The sequence below is a fragment of the Megalobrama amblycephala genome, linkage group LG20 (genome assembly GCF_018812025.1).
Source record: "Megalobrama amblycephala isolate DHTTF-2021 linkage group LG20, ASM1881202v1, whole genome shotgun sequence".
Taxonomy (NCBI): domain Eukaryota; kingdom Metazoa; phylum Chordata; class Actinopteri; order Cypriniformes; family Xenocyprididae; genus Megalobrama; species Megalobrama amblycephala.
In genome coordinates this window covers 3312148-3332671 of record NC_063063.1, presented here as the reverse complement: position 1 = coordinate 3332671, position 20524 = coordinate 3312148, and the positions used below count along the sequence as shown (strand labels likewise).

The 20524-nt window shown below is 33.4% G+C and overlaps 2 protein-coding genes across 4 annotated transcripts in view; one reads left to right on the top strand and one right to left on the bottom strand.

Moving 5' to 3' along the window:
- LOC125255090 (zinc transporter ZIP11-like) overlaps positions 1–6524 on the bottom strand; it is a 168979-nt gene extending 162455 nt beyond the window's left edge. For 2 of the 3 annotated variants that reach the window (XM_048170052.1, XM_048170054.1), the window contains exons 1-3: positions 6436–6524; positions 5815–5932; positions 1178–1216 (exon numbers count right to left, since the gene is read on the bottom strand). In XM_048170052.1, the coding sequence (XP_048026009.1) occupies positions 1178–1216; positions 5815–5922 (147 nt within the window). In that variant the 5' untranslated portion in view covers positions 5923–5932; positions 6436–6524. The remainder of the gene's footprint in view (positions 1–1177; positions 1217–5814; positions 5933–6435) is intronic. The other variant, XM_048170053.1, reaches the window with a different exon arrangement.
- Positions 6525–13496: 6972 nt separating this feature from the next.
- On the top strand, positions 13497–16100 carry LOC125255091 (somatostatin receptor type 2). The gene has a single exon (XM_048170055.1). It carries the CDS (start codon positions 14041–14043, stop codon positions 15055–15057), a length of 1017 nt encoding a protein of 338 aa, XP_048026012.1. The 5' UTR covers positions 13497–14040; the 3' UTR covers positions 15058–16100.
- Positions 16101–20524: the final 4424 nt, after the last annotated feature.

Genomic DNA, 20524 nt, shown 5'->3' with positions numbered 1-20524 from the left:
TGAAAAATGGATGGATGGATGGATGGATGGATGGATGGATGGATGGATGGATGGACCATAGAATGAAAAATGGATGGATGGATGGATGGATGGATGGATGGATGGATGGATGGATGGATGGAACATAGAATGAAAGATGGATGGATGGATGGATGGATGGATGGATGGATGGATGGATGATGGATGATGGATGGATGGATGGATGGATGGACGGACCATAAAATGAAAGATGGATGGATGGATGGATGGATGGATGGATGGATGGATGGACGGACCATAGAATGAAAGATGGATGGATGGATGGAACATAAAATGAAAGATGGATGGATGGATGGATGGATGGACCATAGAATGAAAAATGGATGGATGGATGGATGGATGGATGGATGGATGGATGATGGATGGATGGATGGAACAATAGATAGACATTTGATCAATTTAATGATCAAAATAATAATTTCCTACAATAATTTCTTCTCCAGTTTTGCAGATCAAAATATGATTTAAAAGACAGACTGTCATCAAGTACAATCATATTTAAAGGTTGAAATGATCTCAAATTTCTGATTTAATAAGAGAAAAAAACTACACAAACTGCACTTAAACTAAAGTCTGATCATCATTATACAAGTTCTCATTATATAATAATTTGCAATGACTCAAATGTCTTAAACATGGAGGCAGAAAATAAACATGTATACCCTTTATTACCCTTTATTAGTTTGCTGGATTTTAAATTCCAATCTAAAAACATGCATATTTAATGTCATGGAAATTATATTTTTCATTTTCAACACTAGACAATTTTTCACGGCCCTTCAGGCAAGCACAAAAGATGAATTGTGAAATAAGAGTTCTGCAAACCTGATGTTGCATTAGATATTCAGGATAATCAAAATGAGACAGTGTAATTAACTCTAGGTCACAGATAAATAACGTCTATTCTTTTCTAACCCTTACTGACAGTTTTCCTGAGTACTAGAGAACAACAAAGCACAAAACGTGCCCCTGCCTGCCCTTATCCAATGAATTTCAAATATCTATTTCACTGCGAAAAGAAAATGAGAGAGAGATGTGATGGTGACCCCAAAAGAATTTATGGCAAATAGGTGAAGAAATGATGGACGCATAAAGTAAAGTATGAAAGGAAAAAAAATAGGGGTTACGGGTCTCTTACCCCTGCTGCAAATCCCAGACTGCCGTCCAAGATCCGCTTCTGTGAGGACGAAAGAAAAAAGATACATTGTAAAAAAAATAATAATAATAATAAAATTTACAGTAGGCCTAAAGAACTTTATCGTAAAAAATACGATAGCATGAATTGAAACTGATAATATTCCAACCTAGTGAAATATTAAATATGATTTGCACTAATATATGGAAGATGCACACAGTGTCATACACACACACAACATTTAAATAATGCAATAAACAACCATTTAATGACAAAAGATGAAACATAAAAGCCTAATGTACATAACTGACAAGAAAGTAATTACTTAAATGAAAAAACATCAAATGTGAAGAGTCACACAGAATTCTGGGTGTGTTCATTTATGGTTTTACACTTCTAAAAACTGTATATTTAACAGTAGAATTCCTGTAAAATTACATTAAAATGTCCCGTTAGAAATATTAGTTTTAAAGCAAGGGAACTTACTGTCTTATACTGTTAAAATTACAGTATTTATTTAAAAGAAAGCGCAAATAATCACACTAGCACAGTTTGATTCAATGCTTTGACTCACCCTAAAAATAAAAACTGAATCATCATTTATTTTCACTATAGTGCTTTATACAATAACAGCTCCACAGTAATAAACCAGAAAATAACAGAATCAGTAATGCAAACTTCATCAAATATGAAACTAATTCTTAGATCAATTCTATTATTAATATTTTGAATTTAAAAAATATTTCATGTTAATTTTAGTTTAATTTTTAGTCGTGCTTTTGTAATTTTTTATTGTATTTTTTTAATTGCTATTTAGATTTAATATTTTTTATTTTTTTCAGTTTATAATTTTAGTGCTTCAACTTGAACTTATTTCAACATTTCTCATTTTTGTTTAGGTTCTAGTTTTTCAACTAATATTTGGGTCATTGACGAATAAGGTTTTTAAAAGAATTTAAAAAAACATAATGACGATATAATTAATTTTAGAAGTTTTATTAAGTGTTAACTACGGAAGAGGATTAGGGCCAAGCAATAATAAAAAAATAAAACCATCTCGAGATTAAAGATGTTAAATTTCGAGAAAAAAGTTGTTAAATTATGAGAACAAATTCATTAAATTATGAGAAAAATCTAGTTAAATTTCGAGAAAAAAGTCGAGATAAAATGTTGAGAATAAACTCATTAAATTATGAGAATAAAGTCATTAAATTACGAGAAAAAAGTTGTTAAATTATGAGAACAAATTCGTAATTTAACGAATTTGTTCTCATAATTTAACGACTTTTTTCTCATAATTTAATGACTTTATTCTCAATACTTTATCTTGACTTTTTTCTCTAAATTTAACGAGTTTATTCTCAACATTTTATCTCGACTTTTTTCTCGAAATTTAACAACTTTAATCTCGAGATGGTTTAATTTTTTTTATTATTGCTTGGCCCTAATCCTCTTCCGTAGTTAACAATGAGACTATGTGGTTTTTATAATAAATTAACACTGCTTTTGTCATTTTTTATGAAAAATATAGTGAAATTAAATGCATTTACAAGGCAGGAATAAACACTGCTGCAGTGAAAGCTTGAGAAGGCAGCTGAAAGACTATATCAATGCATGTGAATCAAAGAAATATGCCTAATAATTTATAATATAATAATTTATATTAGATTCACAAAGAGCTCAAATGAATACACATAAGCTTAATTTGTTTAAAAACATATATATATATATATATATATATATATATATATATATATATATATATATATATAATATATATATATATAAATATATATATATCGATGCATGTATTATATTTATATCAATTTAAAAGAAAAGTTTAATATTAATTGTCAATTTATTTTTCCTACTGTTGCAATTATTTATTTTGACAATATAGAAAGTTAGTGTTTACTTTTTCGGTCCGTTTTTTAAAACAGACAAACTCGGAATTGTTAATTAATTACACTTAAAATGATGTTTGGGCGAGCACTTTTCCTATTACTCTTCAAAGAATCTTTATCCTTCAGAAAGGTTTTGTTAGGATTGCAACTCGATCAAATGCATATACTTCATCTGCTTCTCTATTTCAGAAACTTCAGGCTCTTACTGTTTATGATATTAACATTTGTCAAATCTGTGTCTTTATTTATTACATATATTCAGGTGAAGGTAACATTCCAGAGCAATTTAAGATGTATTTTAAAGTAAATTCACAGGTTCACTGTCACTTAATCTTCCTAAAATTCTCACTTGGTCAATACTCTATATGATTTAGGGGTATTCAATTATGGAAGGGTTTATCCCATCTAGCAGAAAAATGTTCTTCTTTAAAATGTTACAAAAGATGTATAAAGAATCATTTTATTGCTGCTTTTTTGTTTATTGATGTTTTATGCACTCTATATGGTTTGTTTTTGGAGTATATTATTATTATTATTATTATTATTATTATTATTATTATATATACACATGCTGCAATTAACTTGTTGCAGTTACATACAGTACAGTCCAAAAGTTTGGAACCACTAAGATTTTTAATGTTTTTAAAAGAAGTTTCGTCTGCTCACCAAGGCTACATTTATTTAATTAAAAATACAGTAAAAAAACAGTAATATTGTGAAATATTATTACAATTTAAATATATTTGACAAAGTAATTTATTCCTGTGATGCAAAGCTGAATTTTCAGCATCGTTACTCCAGTCTTCAGTGTCACATGATCCTTCAGAAATCATTCTAATATGCTGATTTGCTGCTCAAGAAACATTTATGATTATTTTCAATGTTGAAAACAGTTGTGTACTTTTTTTTTCAGGATTCCTTGATGAATAGAAAGTTCAAAAGAACAGCATTTATCTGAAATACAAAGCTTCTGTAGCATTATACACTACCGTTCAAAAGTTTGGGGTCAGTAAGAATTTTTATTTTTATTTTTTTGAAAAGAAATTAAAGAAATGAATACTTTTATTCAGCAAGGATGCATTAAATCAATCAAAAGTGGCAGTAAAGACATTTATAATGTTACAAAAGATTAGATTTCAGATAAACACTGTTCTTTTGAACTTTCTATTCATCAAATAATCCTGAAAAAAAATATTGTACACAAATATTTTGTACAATTGTACACATTAAATGTTTCTTGAGCAGCAGATCAGCATATTAGAATGATTTCTGAAGGATCATGTGACACTGAAGACTGGAGTAATGATGCTGAAAATTCAGCTTTGCATCACAGGAATAAATTACTTTGTGAAATATATTCAAATAGAAAACAGTTATTTTAAATTGTAATAATATTTCACAATATTACTGTTTTTTACTGTATTTTTAATTAAATAAATGTAGCCTTGGTGAGCAGACGAAACTTCTTTTAAAAACATAAAAAATCTTAGTGGTTCCAAACTTTTGGACTGTACTGTACATTTATAATTTAGTTTTTTTTTTTTCCTTTCTTTAATTTCCCATTTAGTTTGGTTGTTGTTGTTTAGGTGTTTTTTTGTTTTGCTTTGGGTTTTTTGCCTCTCTCTGCACAGTATATGGATTGTACTTTTGTTTTTTATTGTATATATATTATATTTTTACAAATAAACTAAAACTAAATAAAATTCAATGAAGGTTGAATAATCTTTGAACTACAGTATGTAGTTAACTGCATGTCTCATACATGGAGAACAAGCTATTGGGGGTTTTGAGAACCAGAAATTTAGCCCCTTTATTCGCGTATCGAATCATGATTCAGATCGCGTGTCAAACCTCCAAACTGCTGAAATCACGTGACTTTGGCGCTCTGAACAGCAGATTCGACACACTGATTCATTTATGCTCCGATGCTTCCTGAAGCAGTGTTATGAAATCGGCCATCACTAAATAAGTCGTTATTTTGTTTTTTTTGGCGCACCAAAAATATTCTCGTGGCTTTATAATATTAATATTGAACCACTGTACTCACATGAGCCGATTTAAATATGTTTTTAGTACATTAATGGATCTTGAGAGAGAAAATGTCATTGCTCCCTATGCAGGCCTCACGGAGGCATCGGATTTCATCAAAAATATCTTAATATGTGTTCTGAAGATGAACGAAGGTCTTACAGGTGTGGAACGACATGAGGGTGAGTAATAAATGACAGAATTTTCATTTTAGGGTGAACTAACCCTTTAAGTTGTGTTGTAGGCACAGTCCAGTACATTATAATCAGCCTCATTTTTATGTTGAAATAATAAAGATTTCTGTGCCACCCCTATGAAAAAATACTAGGGTAAAGTTGGTTTTATATTCGCACATTCGGACATCCGTGTTCAATAGCCTTGTTAATCACACTACATTGGACATTCAGTGGACATTCACAAGTAAATATGCCATTAAAACAATACTTGCCTATTTTGATCGACTGTGAAAAATGTTGTAAGTTGACAATCGTTGGTTGTCAATATCATGTCGCTGCTTAAAATTTGCTAACATTAATTTATTGCACATTTATTGGAAAGTCTGAATTTATCAGAAGTCCGAATGTGCGAATATAAAACCAACTTTACCCAAGTTGAAAAAATAGCCTCCAGGACCGAGTTTGGACACCCCTGCTCGATATTATATTCCAAAACCAGTCTGAAGTATCCCAGCTGATGGGATCTGCTCACCTGTCTGCTGGAGAAGACGAAGACCAGCGCGGCTCCAGCTGCAGTGAGACCCCAGGTGAACAGGGTCCCCAGCAGGGCCTGAACCACAGGACTGAAGCCTGGAAGCATGACGCCTGTGCTGACGAAAAACAGAAAGGAGACACGCAAGATGCAGATTATTCATCACACAGGTGGGTGTGGACCAAATCCTGTTGATCCAGGATTCCTGCAAACAGTGATGCTTAAAACAAGCCCACTTTAAAAGCTTGTGTTTGTAGAATTAGCATTCATGTAATGACAAACTCTGTGTAACAATTGTAGGTTTATAATGACAAAATAAATACAACATATTCTAGACTAGTGTCAGATATTTCTGAATAAGTGCAACAGCTGTCATTACGCACAAATCAATCATATTAATCAACACCAGCGTCTCTTCCAAACTGATATTATATTTATATTTATGTTAAAACACTCTCATGACACGATAAAGTGCAGTTTGATGATGAACATAGTAGTATATTTCAGAGCATAGTAAACTGATGTTGCATTTAAACGTCTCAAAAACAGAACAAACGCATTTATAACACATTTCATTCATTCTTTAACATTTTTACCTACTTACTATTGAATTGTACTTACTGTTTACAGGCACCAACTGAGCCGCTTCACTTCCTGCTTTCCTGTACACGTGTCTGTGTTACGGCATAAGTCCCGCCCCTCTCGAGCTCCTATTGGGTGATTCACACGCAACTGTATTTTAAAGTGACCACGTCTGCTGCGTTGCAACAGGTTATCGGATGATGTTTGAATTAAGGGTGATTGGGACAGACTTTGAATTTCCGCCTTGTGCAAGCAAGGTTTCTTGTCATAAATGAAAAACATCATGATGCATTTCTGTAATACTGAAGATGTTAACTATCGATTTAAGGAGGAAACAATGGTATATTATAATGTAAGCATCTGTAACATACACTTTTCTGTAAACTGAGCAAAAAAATGTTTTTTAAGTAACATTTGGCTGATTGGGACAGCACATATTTCCATTGATTTAGGGTAGTGTAAGCACATTTACTGTATTGCACATGTTAGTTCATACTTTGATATAATTTTATATGCAATATTTCCTTTTCTGTTCATCATCATTAAGAGCCCAGGTGAAAAAAAGTACACTTCTATAATATACTTAAAGTGCTCTATTTTTGTGCACTAATAATTTGTATATTAAAAATTCTTCTTTAGTACTTCTTTAGATCATCTTAAGATCATCTAAGTGTACTCAACTGTGCTATTTTGAGACAGCCATGAAATATGAACTAAAATGTGCTTTTAATATACTATCTCTGCAATTAAAAAAATGTATTTAGATACTATATTTATAGTACATTTGAACCCATAGTGTACTACAAGTGGTATCTAAATACATTTTTTTAAATACAGAGATAGTATATTAAAAGCACATTATAGTTCATATTTCATGGTGTCTCAAAATAGCACAGTTGAGTACACTTAAATGCTCTTAAGATGATCTTAAGAAGTACTAAAGAAAATTTTTAGTATATTAAGTACAAAATTAGTGCACGTAAATAGAGCACTTTAAGTATATTATGGAAGTGTACTTTTTTTTTCACCTGGGAGTCCATGTTTATGTTTGTTCAGCTTTATTTCTCAGTTTATAAATCCATCCACAAAAGAAGGCTTGAAGTCCAAAAGTCATTGAAATCATTTAAAAATCAAGTAAACAAGTAAACAAAAAAAAAATGCAAAGGTAACATTTGGATGAGATGCTGGGTGGGCCCATCACCAATTAACTGTTTGAAAAACAAATTTAACCTGCACAAACCAGTAGAAATCTACTGCATCAGTAGAAATTATTGCAATCAGTAAAAAAAAAAAAAAAAAAAAAAGTTTAAACTTTAATGTTTATATTTTCAAAATTTGGTTGTTTTACTTTAGTAAAATCTAGCTATGAATATTTCAGTGGTTGATTAGGGCATGCACATGGTTGGGAACACTGATTTCGAGCATATAGAGCATATACAATACTATTGCAAGGCTATAATTTTCTTAATTAGCAAAGCATTTAAGCACTGTCCCAATCACCCAAAATTATACTGTAAAATAAAAACAACCTAATTCTGAAACATTATATTAACAATTTTTTTACTGATTTTGTAGCAGTAGTGCATCATATTCATGTTTCTATCAAAAGTTTGTACAATATAGTATGACAATTTTAGGACCTTATTATTAAAGCTACCAAAAGCTTATGTCATTTTCCTCAGTTCATGCATTTCACGGTCAACTTCCTGTTTGATGCATGCCCCGCCCACCTACATGAAGTTAGACCAATGAGGGTATCCCATTTTAGTTATGTGGTCTCACAGCCAGGGCTCAGCAAAAACAAATATATATATATATATATATATATATATATATATATATATATATATATATATATATATATATATATATATATATATATATATATATATTCACTCATCAGATGAAAAAATAAACTCTATATAGTTATACTGTCCCATTTGACCTTATGTCCCAATCACCCTTAGTATTTCATATGTTGGCTAAACAAGTTTTAAAAATAATCATCTGTACAGGTGTGAACTATATATATATATATGTATATATACAGCTATGGAAAAAATTAAGAGACCACTTAACATTGATTTCTGAACTTGGAGTGGTCTCTTAATTTTTTCCATAGCTGTATATATATATATATATATATATATATATATATATATATATATATATATACATATATATATATATATATACATATATATATATATATATATATATATATATATATATATATATATATATATATATATATATATATATATATATATATATATATACATATATATATATATATATATATATATATATATATATATATATATATATATATATATATATATATATATATATATATATATATATATATATATATATACAGTACAGTCCAAAAGTTTGGAACCACTAAGATTTTTAATGTTTTTAAAAGAAGTTTCGTCTGCTCACCAAGGCTACATTTATTTAATTAAAAATACAGTAAAAAACAGTAATATTGTGAAATATTATTACAATTTAAAATAACTGTGTACTATTTAAATATATTTGACAAAGTAATTTATTCCTGTGATGCAAAGCTGAATTTTCAGCATCGTTACTCCAGTCTTCAGTGTCACATGATCCTTCAGAAATCATTCTAATATGCTGATTTGCTGCTCAATAAACATTTATGATTATTTTCAATGTTGAAAACAGTTGTGTACTTTTTTTTTCAGGATTCCTTGATGAATAGAAAGTTCAAAAGAACAGCATTTATCTGAAATACAAAGCTTCTGTAGCATTATACACTACCGTTCAAAAGTTTGGGGTCAGTACGAATTTTTATTTTTATTTTTTTGAAAAGAAATTAAAGAAATGAATACTTTTATTCAGCAAGGATGCATTAAATCAATCAAAAGTGGCAGTAAAGACATTTATAATGTTACAAAAGATTAGATTTCAGATAAACACTGTTCTTTTGAACTTTCTATTCATCAAATAATCCTGAAAAAAAATATTGTACACAAATATTTTGTACAATTGTACACATTAAATGTTTATTGAGCAGCAGATCAGCATATTAGAATGATTTCTGAAGGATCATGTGACACTGAAGACTGGAGTAATGATGCTGAAAATTCAGCTTTGCATCACAGGAATAAATTACTTTGTGAAATACATTCAAATAGAAAACAGTTATTTTAAATTGTAATAATATTTCACAATATTACTGTTTTTTACTGTATTTTTAATTAAATAAATGTAGCCTTGGTGAGCAGATGAAACTTCTTTTAAAAACATTAAAAATCTTAGTGGTTCCAAACTTTTGGACTGTACTGTATATATTTTATATATACATTTTATATTATTCTGGAAGAATTTAGAAAAAATTGGCAAAAAAAAAGCACTGAAATATCATAAAGAAACTTTAATTTACTTCTTGATATGGTGACGTCACCTGCTGCAACAGAATAATAAATTACAATTAATTAAAATTAATTTTGATTTTTTAAATGTTGCTTTATATTTAGGCAAGTTTGAACCCCTTTCAAATCATTTTCCAATCCCATCAATGATACAATTATAAAATGTATTTTCTACATATATTGCAGCACAATCAAAAATATCTTATCGCTATTCCTTTATCTTTTAATTTTTGTCATGTGTGCGCTTTAATTAGATCCTTTATATTTGCTCTTCAGAGTTATTACTCTCCTTTTATCTTTCATCTCTGTTCTCATTTATTTGATCTAATTTCTTGCTTGATAATGTCAGCTTTCTTAGAAAAGCACTTGTATCTGCTTCTCATTATATTTTCTTTGTTTCTTTTCTTTTATGGTGAGCAGATTTGTGTTTCTTTCATGACAGTGATTCATTTCCCATATGAACTTCTCATGTTCATCTTTAAGAAGGTCTGTTCAGTTAATCAGAGTTTTGAGGTTTTTTGAATATTAAAATGTCTTGGAGCTTTGACTATGTTTTATTATTTTTTTTTTTATTATTATTTTGACATAAAGAACAGAGATGAAAGATGAAAGGGGAGTAAGTTCAGTAACACTGAAAAACAGAAATAATAGAGCAAATAAAAAAGAACACACAAATATTGCCTTTAAAATACTGCATTAAAATACTATTATCATTCACATAATGCTAAGCTCAATTTGAGTTTACAATTATTGTACAATCAATTATTTATTCATGTTATAATGCAGTAAATCATCTACATGCATAAGTTCGGAGTGAGTGCAACACCTGTCATAATGCATGAATCAAACAATTGGACATATCCTATCGTTAATTTGATAACAGTTATGATGGGGGACTGTAACATGATGTTTGATGTAACACTGTAAGTTTGACAGCTCAGAAAATAGCTTTAGTAGCATCATAAATATCATACTCCCATCTTCTTTTTGAGCTCACAGAAGAAATTGCATGTGAGTGTGAGCAAATTTGTAGATTTTATGACCAAAAAAATTATTTTCAGGTAATAAAGTAAAGATTATTTTTTGCGTAGCAATCATTAAATTGTACGAACAATTATTTAACTTACATGACCTGAAGTAGCTTAATTTGATGCTTTGTATTTATGCTTCAAACTTAGCAGTTACAACTGTTTGGGGTGTGGATAGTTAGAACAGATTATTAAAAATGTTACAGCCAACCCCTTTGTGCTGCAATTGTTTTGCACTTCATTTAAAGGGGACCTATTATTTCCCTTTCACAAGATGTAATATGGTGTCTCCAGAATGTGAAGTTTCAGCTCAAAATACCCCACAGATCATTTATTATAGCTTGTCAAATTTGCCCCTATTTGGGTGTGAGTAAAAACACACCGTTTTTGTGTGTGTCCCTTTAAATGCAAATGAGCTGCTGCTCCCCACCCCCTTTCCAGAAGAGGGCGGAGCTTAAACAGCTCAACAAATCCAAAGCTGGAGAATCTCACGCAGCCAAAATGAGGATTTTGTTCAGCCTTACATTGTTCAAACCGGAGTCGACACTGATGGAGAGACTCAGGAAGAAGTTACAACTTTTAGAATGAAACTGGACGTTTCTGAATGGTTAGTGGATACATTTATGTAGTTGCTGTGGAGTTGATCAACTCATCCACTAGCATGTGCCGTCATGTTCATCTTTTGTGTTGAATTGACCCTCGTTTGTGAAGCAGTCGGGCGTAAAATGACGGCATGACAACAACACTCTACTACAACAACTCTTCCTCTTCTCTAAAGCAGCCCAACATGGCCCCTCCCCCTTTGTTGTGTGTTCTCGGGGGCGGGGCTTATGTAAATTTTAGGGTTAGTGATGTCACTAACCCAGGAAGAAGCTCACTGTAGTCCCTACTAGCCGTTTGTTGTAGTCCTTAAAAAGCGATTTCTGTAAAGAAAATATCTCTCTTTGCATTGAAATTTGAGTGTCGTAACTTTGCAGATGTTGTTTATGCCCAAACAGCAACATTACACACTAACTAAAGTTAAAAAAGTGAAATCATAATCAACCACCCCTTTAAAGTTCTAAAAAAAACATGTTTTTTTGTCAGTTTAAATTGTTCACGTTGTTGAAAACAGTTTTTTTTCTTTGTTCTTCAATGATGTTTATGCAAAAATTGGATAGTGTGGATGTTATTTCAGCAAATTACTTCTATCCCCAGCTATCTGTGATTATGCAAGTGAGTTTTCTTTGCAGTAGATAAATGTGACTACCATGTATCAAAATTTGAGACATCTAGCACAAACAACCACTGAATTACTGATGTTAAAACAGAAAATGATCTTACAACCATCCCAGATCTCCCCCTAAAGCAAATGCAGTGCTATTTCAACAACAGAGGCGGAAAGACTCTTGCAAAGTATATCTGCTGAAGACCATCGTGAACTTCTGAGGTCATTCATTTTTCATAAATACCTTATTTTTACTACACTCTAAAAAATGCTGGGTTAAAAACAACCCAAATTGGGTTGATAATGGACATACCCAGCTGGGTTGGGTTAAATGTTTGCCCAACATGCTGGGTAGTTTTATTTAACTCAACTATTGTTTAAAAATTACTGTATTTACTGCTTAAAATGAACCCAAAAATTTTGGAAATTAAAAATCAGACACATAATTACTAGAGGCAACAATAATAATCAAAAAGTGAACTTTTTATTAATAAGCAATTTATTAAATGTTTATTGAATAATAATTAAACAATAAACTTATTAATAAATGTTAATTTCCAACATATTTTGGGTTCATTTTATGCAAGCAATACAGTAATTTTTAAACAATAGTTGAGTTAAATAAAACTACCCAGCAGGTTGGGCAAACATTTAACCCAATCACTGGGTTTGTCCATTTTCAACCCAACTTGGGTTTGGTTTTTACTAATTAAAGAGCAAACATACAACAAAAACATAAAAGACAAATACAGGTATGAGATGCACAGAAGTTTTCTGAATGAAAGGTTTCAGAACATTTTCAATCATGTCCTGGTTCTTCTTTCCACACACAGTTACAGTTCTTCGAAATTACAGCGTGGTATTTGTAAAACCGGTATGTTCCTAGTTAAGAGATGCAAGAAAACTCATGCCCAGAACAGTGAAACCAAATGCTGGCCATGTAGATTTATTGGAGAGGATTGGATACCTGTCTTCAGCTACCCAAAGTCACTCGAGGCCCCTTAAACCTCTACATATAAGCTCAGCCTGCAGAGGCATTTCAAGGTTAACAGTAACATGCCAATGGAAAGTTCCAAATTCTAAGAATGATTTCACGGAATTAGGAGTAGAGTAACTTCCAAAACCATTCGCATATTGCATAATGACATATGTCTACTCAAACAGTGCTTGTCAGTGAGGTGAGTATATATAATCATTACCTCCCTCAGTTACTGTTTTCCTGCATCTCTTGGGAAGTTCACTGTGAGAATTGCGGCATTCCAACTATGCGTGTCAGAGGAGGAACAGGACTAAGGTGATCACTCATTACTCTTGCCCTTTTATCTGCAACCACTTCCACCCACTGAGGCCTTGTGCGTGTGATAAATGATTCACTGATCAACAAACAAAGACAATCAGCGAGAAACATAAACACTGAAGGGGGGAACGCAGCATACTCAAACAAGCAGAGGGAGACAGGCCAGATTCATCAGTCATCCGTTGGGGACGTATTTGTAAAGTGGGTGGCCCAGAGGGGAAGTTGGGGGATGATCGGCTCAGATTGACCCCCCACTGAACTGCGAGGAAAGGGAGGAAACAGAGGGGTGGAGTGAAGGAGGAAAATGAGAGGGAGTGAACAAGGGAGTGTGAAAGAAAGAGGCTGGATGGACCTTCTGACAAGAGTGTTTAGTTATGAAAACAAAAGTATTGTAACAGATGGCACCCTGGAAACCTCATAACAGCGGATTGGAACGGGACGGCGCAGCTTATCGGAGTCGACGGATGACTTACACACACACACACAAACTTTGGGATATAAGATCTCCCTAGGAGGGTCTAACACCCATTAGAGTTTGGAGACCAGCACTTTGAGTGCCAGTTCTTTGGGGTGAAATATGTTTTTACCACTGTGATTTCTTAGAAGACCACTTATTAAGATGGGAAAATAAACTTGTGGAGATCAAGAACAAATTTCCTGATTTACGTTTGAACTTCACCAGCAAGGACTACAAACCATTTTTGACCAGAAATGGAAACCGCGGTACCTTTGGGAATGTTTTACGACAATGTGTCGGTTTTAGACCTGGATGGCGCTGCGATAAACAACGTTTACATCCAGGAGGACTTTGATGCTTTCAGCATCACCATGGCCGTAATGTACCTGGCAGTGTGCATTGTGGGATTGGCCGGGAACTCGCTGGTCATCATCACCATTCTGAAGCTGGATAAAATGTCTTCGGCGACCACCGTCTACATTTTCAACTTGGCTTTGGCTGATGGACTTTTCATGGTAGGACTCCCGTTTATTGCTATCCAAAACTTCCAGGACCAGTGGATCTTCGGAGATGCCGTATGTAAGCTGGTTATGGTTCTGGATGGCATCAATCAATTCACAAGCGTGTTCTGCCTGACGGTGATGAGCGTTGACCGCTATATGGCGCTTGTAGACCCGTTGCGCTTCGCTCGTTGGCGGACGCCGCGTCGGGCGAAGATCATCGCTGCATTAATGTGGTTTATCTCTCTATTTCCCGTTCTTCCCATGGCTATTCACTTTTCCGCCAACTACGGTTTGTGCACCGTTGACCCCCATGTTGCATCTGACACCTGGTGGTTGACCTTTCTCAGCTACACGTTTGTATTGGGCTTTGCCTTGCCCTTCACCGTAATGATTGTGTTTTACACAGCGCTGTTGGTGACTCTGAGAAACACCACTTCTTCACTGGAGAGCCACCGGCTGGAGAAACAGGTAACCAAGATGGTGGTGGCGGTTGTGTTGGTGTTTGGCGTCTGCTGGCTGCCGTTCTACGTCTTCAACTTTTGCTCTCTGCACCAGACGGATTTGGCATTGGATTTCACTCGTGGCTTTGAGTTTGTGGTGCTGCTGTCGTATTCGTGGAGCTGCGCCAATCCAATACTGTATGCGTGTCTGTCAGAAACTTTTCGAAGGCATTTCCACGCCCTCCTCTGTCCCCACAAGAGCTCACCGACACACTGTGACAGAGACACCGAGGGGTACGTCCTGCACGACACTAACGTACAAGCTTAGTTTTAAACATTTAGAGGGTTTGTGTCGCAATACATTCCCACTTTGTAAACAGACAATCCTTGCTTTCAGCGCCACTTTTTTGTAGTGCAATTCAAAGTACGAGCATGTGAGATTGCCTTTGATTCTGTGCCATTAAGAAAAATACATGAGCAGACTGAGGCATGATAAGTGGCAAGTGGAAGACTAATTTTTTCAGCACAAAAGCAAAGTAGACGTGGTTGATTTCCATGCAATGGAAGGGCCGTGTTGTAAGGATGATTATGCAATTTCTGCCCTCCTGTACAAGTGCTGTCAAATTGATTGTGGACTTCTGGATGATGTCATGGTTGTCATGGCATCCAGCTTGGACCAAATATTTGAGGATTTTTGTGCGACTGTTGCTAAATGACACATGAATAAGGAATGTGGTTGTTAATTTGTTTGAAAACAGTTGATTTATTTGATGCTGATAGCCAACACTGCCATGGTTTAAATAACCAAATGTGTTACTAATTGTTAAAATAAATTTAGTAATTAATAACACATGGCCATTTAAACACATATGTGTTTATATACATACACACACATACATACATACATACATACATACATACATACACACACAGGGTAATGTATATTTTGTTATATATATATATATTTGTTTCCATTTTTGGAAATATCTGTTAAATATGTTTTTGGTTTGACAGGATGCCATGTGAAGAAACCAAAAGTAAATATGCTTTTTAACTTTTTTGATAATATATTCTGAATGTATTGTAATATATTATGAATATTATGCATCATTTACCCTTGTTTTCAATGTATCACAGTATTTTGCCAATATTTATGTAAATGCTTTTAATGCCAATGTTTTACTTTATTGCATGTATAGAATATTTGCATATAATCATCCAAAACTTATTATATTACTTTCTACATATATAAATTATCATTGTGCATAAACATTAAAATGTGCAGCTAATGAAAGAGTGTGTAATTCTCTTTGTTCAAGTAAGGATACTGCATTATTTAAACATTTATAAATGTCTGAAGCAAAGTTTTATTGTGGTTGTCAAAAGAACACATTTTCAGAATAAAGTTTAAAGAGAAACAAACATGCATCCAATTTGAGCAGTACATCCTCTTGGGTTTTGCACAGGAAAAATGATTCTATCATATACTTCAAGTTTGACTCAGGTTGGTGTTAATATCTCAACAGAGGCTGAGAATGGCCCACAACACTTCTTTGGCTCACATCTGGCGCACATTCAAAATGTTATAAATGTGTTGTTTTTGCAGCAGTTTTATGGGCTGCTAAGGTGCAATGCAAGCCTATAACATACCTGTCCTTATTCCCAACTCATGGCTCGAAGGAGAATCTGGTAGTATAAAACTTTTATCTTCAAAATAAGGGTATGATTGACCACACATGTGCACATGTATAAATACTGTACAAACTCACACTTTTCCCTAAAATTAGCATTCTTACCCACCAATATGCAAAAAAATGCACAAATAAAAAATACTATGAGACTAATACTACACTTTAAAAAATGCTGGGTTAAAAATAACAGAAGTTGGGTTAAAAATGGACAAACCTGGTTTGTTTTGACCCATGCGGTTGGGTTAAATGTTTCACCAAACTGCTGGGTGGTTTAAAAATTAATATAGCTTAAAATGAACCCAAAATAGGTTGGAAATGAACATTTACTAATGTTTAATAAATAAACATTTATTAAATTGCTTACTAATAAATGTTCACCTTTTGATTATTATTATTTCCTCTAGTATGTGCCTGATTTTTAATTTCCAACCTATTTTTGGTGCATTTTAAGCCAGACATATAGTATTTTTTAAACAATAGTTGGGTTAAATAAAACTACCCAGCAGGTTAACCCAACCACTGTCAAAACAACCCAAACACTGGGTTTGTCCATATTTAACCCAACTTATTGATCTACACTCTAAAAAATGCTGGGTTAAAAACAACCCAGGTTGGGTGGAAAATGGACAAACCCAGCAATTTGGTTGTTTTAACCCAGTGGTTGGGTTAAATGTTTGCCCAACCTGCTGGGTAGTTTTATTTAACCCAACTATTGTTTAAAAATTACTGTATGTTGCTTGCTTAATGAACCCAAAGTATGTTGGAAATTAACATTTATTAATATGTTTAATGAATAATAATTGATCCATATAGTAATTTATAATTGGGTTAAATAAAACTACCCAGCAGGTTGACCCAACCACTGTCAAAACAACCCAAACACTGGGTTTGTCCATATTTAACCCAACTTATTGATCTACACTCTAAAAAATGCTGGGTTAAAAACAACCCAGGTTGGGTGGAAAATGGACAAACCCAGCAATTTGGTTGTTTTAACCCAGTGGTTGGGTTAAATGTTTGCCCAACCTGCTGGGTAGTTTTATTTAACCCAACTATTGTTTAAAAATTACTGTATATTGCTTGCTTAATGAACCCAAAGTATGTTGGAAATTAACATTTATTAATATGTTTAATGAATAATAATTGATCCATATAGTAATTTATAATTGGGTTAAATAAAACTACCCAGCAGGTTGACCCAACCGCTGTCAAAACAACCCAAACACTGGGTTTGTCCATATTTAACCCAACTTATTGATGTAAACTCTAAAAAATGCTGGGTTAAAAACAACCCAGGTTGGGTGGAAAATGGACAAACCCAGCAATTTTGTTGTTTTAACCCAGTGGTTAGGTTAAATGTTTGCCCAACCTGCTGGGTAGTTTTATTTAACCCAACTATTGTTTAAAAATTACTGTATATTGCTTGCTTAATGAACCCAAAGTATGTTGGAAATTAACATTTATTAATATGTTTAATGAATAATAATTGATCCATATAGTAATTTATAGTTGGGTTAAATAAAACTGCCCAGCACATTAGGTAAACATTTAACTCAACTGCTGGGTTTGTCCATTTTCAACCCAGCTTATGAATGTATGAGACAGAACTTGGTGGGAGACAGTATGCTTATATTAGAACACTTAAAAAGATTAATTCCCATGTACAAATGTAGAAAAATAGTATCCCATGGCTCCATGACGAATGTTTTCCTAACAATTCTCAAAAATTCATACCTCTGACATAAAACAGATGCAATCTAAGCTTATCAAATCTTCCAGAAAATGATTTAGATACAAAATTAGAAGGTTAGCAATAGCTCTCACGCACATTATGTACCAAAACAATTTTAAATAACATCTCTCAGGAGGTTATGAGTTCACGTCCCTCATTACTCTGACCAAAGGGCAACATCTATATTGTCACTTAATTTCATTATGAAATAACTTATTCTGAATCAGCACATCATTGACAAAAAAATATTCTATACAAATAAAAATATAATATATAACATAAAAATATATAAAACTCTGTAATAAAAATGTATATACAATAGTGACACCTATTAGCAAATCTTGGCTAGGAACTCTAATTTAAATATTATTTAATTCGCAGTCCTGTTTATGTGTTTTTCATGTCTTTCTTGTACAGAAACCTTTTTGCTTTAACCCTGCCATTATCCATCCAGTCGACAGTGCAACATACTCTAGTTAACACTGCATTTGACCATTTTTAAACAACAAAACTGTCCGCCAGTTCAGCTGTCACTTTTATATCACCAATGACCGGCTTTGGCTTTGTGCCTTAGAAAACATCCTTTTAAACTCCTATCTTCCCTTTTTGATTATACTCATCTATCATCAGTAGTTATCACCATGCCTATAAACTGACAAAAGCTTTTAATTGGACCCTTGGGTGTCACATGTCCAGTCTAGGCCTGTAATGTATTGGTTTGAAACAGGGACATAATGCATAGGTTAGTTATAGTTTCCTAAGACACTAATTCAAGACAGTAAGGAAGCCATATGCTGCTGGGGCTTAAAGAAAAAAATAATTTAACAATTAATTACATTCAAAATTATATACAATCGTTTTACCTTTGAGGCAATTGTGAAACATGTTCTTAAAAATAAGAACAGATGTATTTATCTGTTTAAAAAACCTATGTATTTAAAATAAGAACAAAATGTAAACATAGGCTAACTGTTAGCCTATGTGAATTCTCGTTCATTTTTGTGTTGAACCAGTGGCATTAGCGTCCAAAGCCCATTATATTTTTTTACATTTCAAACACGTTTTAATTCACAAATAACATGTTTTATGACTTTAGTTCCGTCTGTCCGTGATGAAGGTGATGCCGCTTTCAGCTTAGATCCGGTTTACGCATAGCGTTTTTTCCCCCGCGTAAATAGGCGGAAGGACGGCCATTTCTTGACTCGATCTGCTTTTTTAGCCTCTGGCGCTCGTTTAAAACGGTGCATCAAGTTAAAAAATAAAACGCGTATACACCTTATGCAACCCCACCCCTTTTCAGCGCTGCCCGTTCTCTCTTGTCTTCCGGTTTGTATTTCCACTTAGGCTATGCAAAGATATACAGTAACAAGAAGCGAAACTCAATAGAGGGTATGCATCGACGTCACTTTCCCGCCGAAAACGCGCTCCCTCAGCTGGACTGAGTGGCAAAAGAACCTGCTGCGTGACTGGATTTAACAGGGGAAACTGCGAAAACGCGAGTAAAACAAACGATTACACTAAAGGTTGGAATTGAATGTGTTCCTTACAACTTGTCAAATAAACCTAATCCATGGATATTGTCATGTAGCCAGGAGTCGTGTTTCATGACATTTATATGTGCCTGATTTCGACGGCGGGGAAATACATAAAGCAAATCTGCATGTGAATATTTTATATAACTACAATATAGGTAGGCCTAGGTTTAAATCCGAGTAATCACTTATATCAATGTTATATCGTCATATTGTTCATCCCTAAAACATATATAGTTTTGTAGTATAGTTTTTGTCAGTGTTGTTTATTGAAAAACACCCAATTATGCAGAATAAAAGATGGAAAATATTTAATTGATGAATTGTCAAACTAATATAACAATACAATATATACGGTATGATTTTACCTCAAAATCCAACAATTTGACACAAAATGATAACTGCAAATCCATGTTTCTCTGCCTGGAGTCGAGCTGTTTCTGTGAATTGCAGTGATCCATTTGTTTTTTTCCTTGTAGCTTTCTGCAGTTTTTAAATATATACCTCAGGGTTTGTGTCAAAGCTATTTCTATAGTCAATCACAAAGCTCTTTCCCGTTTTGGATGTGTTTTGTGTGTTTTTCGCGACATTCACGCTGAAAACCAATGCTGCCGCTCAAGGGGCTCGCACACCGGACGCGAAGCTCAGCGCCGCCACACGTCTTTCAAATTCGAACGCATTGTTTTATATTTTTTTCTGAGTCGTAGCTGGGCGCCGAATGTCGCCGCCGGTGTGCATACACTCAAAGAAAACAATGCGTTCGAATTTTAAAGACGTGGCGAGGCGCTGAGCTTCGCGTCCGGTGTGTGAGCCCCTTGAATCTTTTGCCACTCAGTGGCC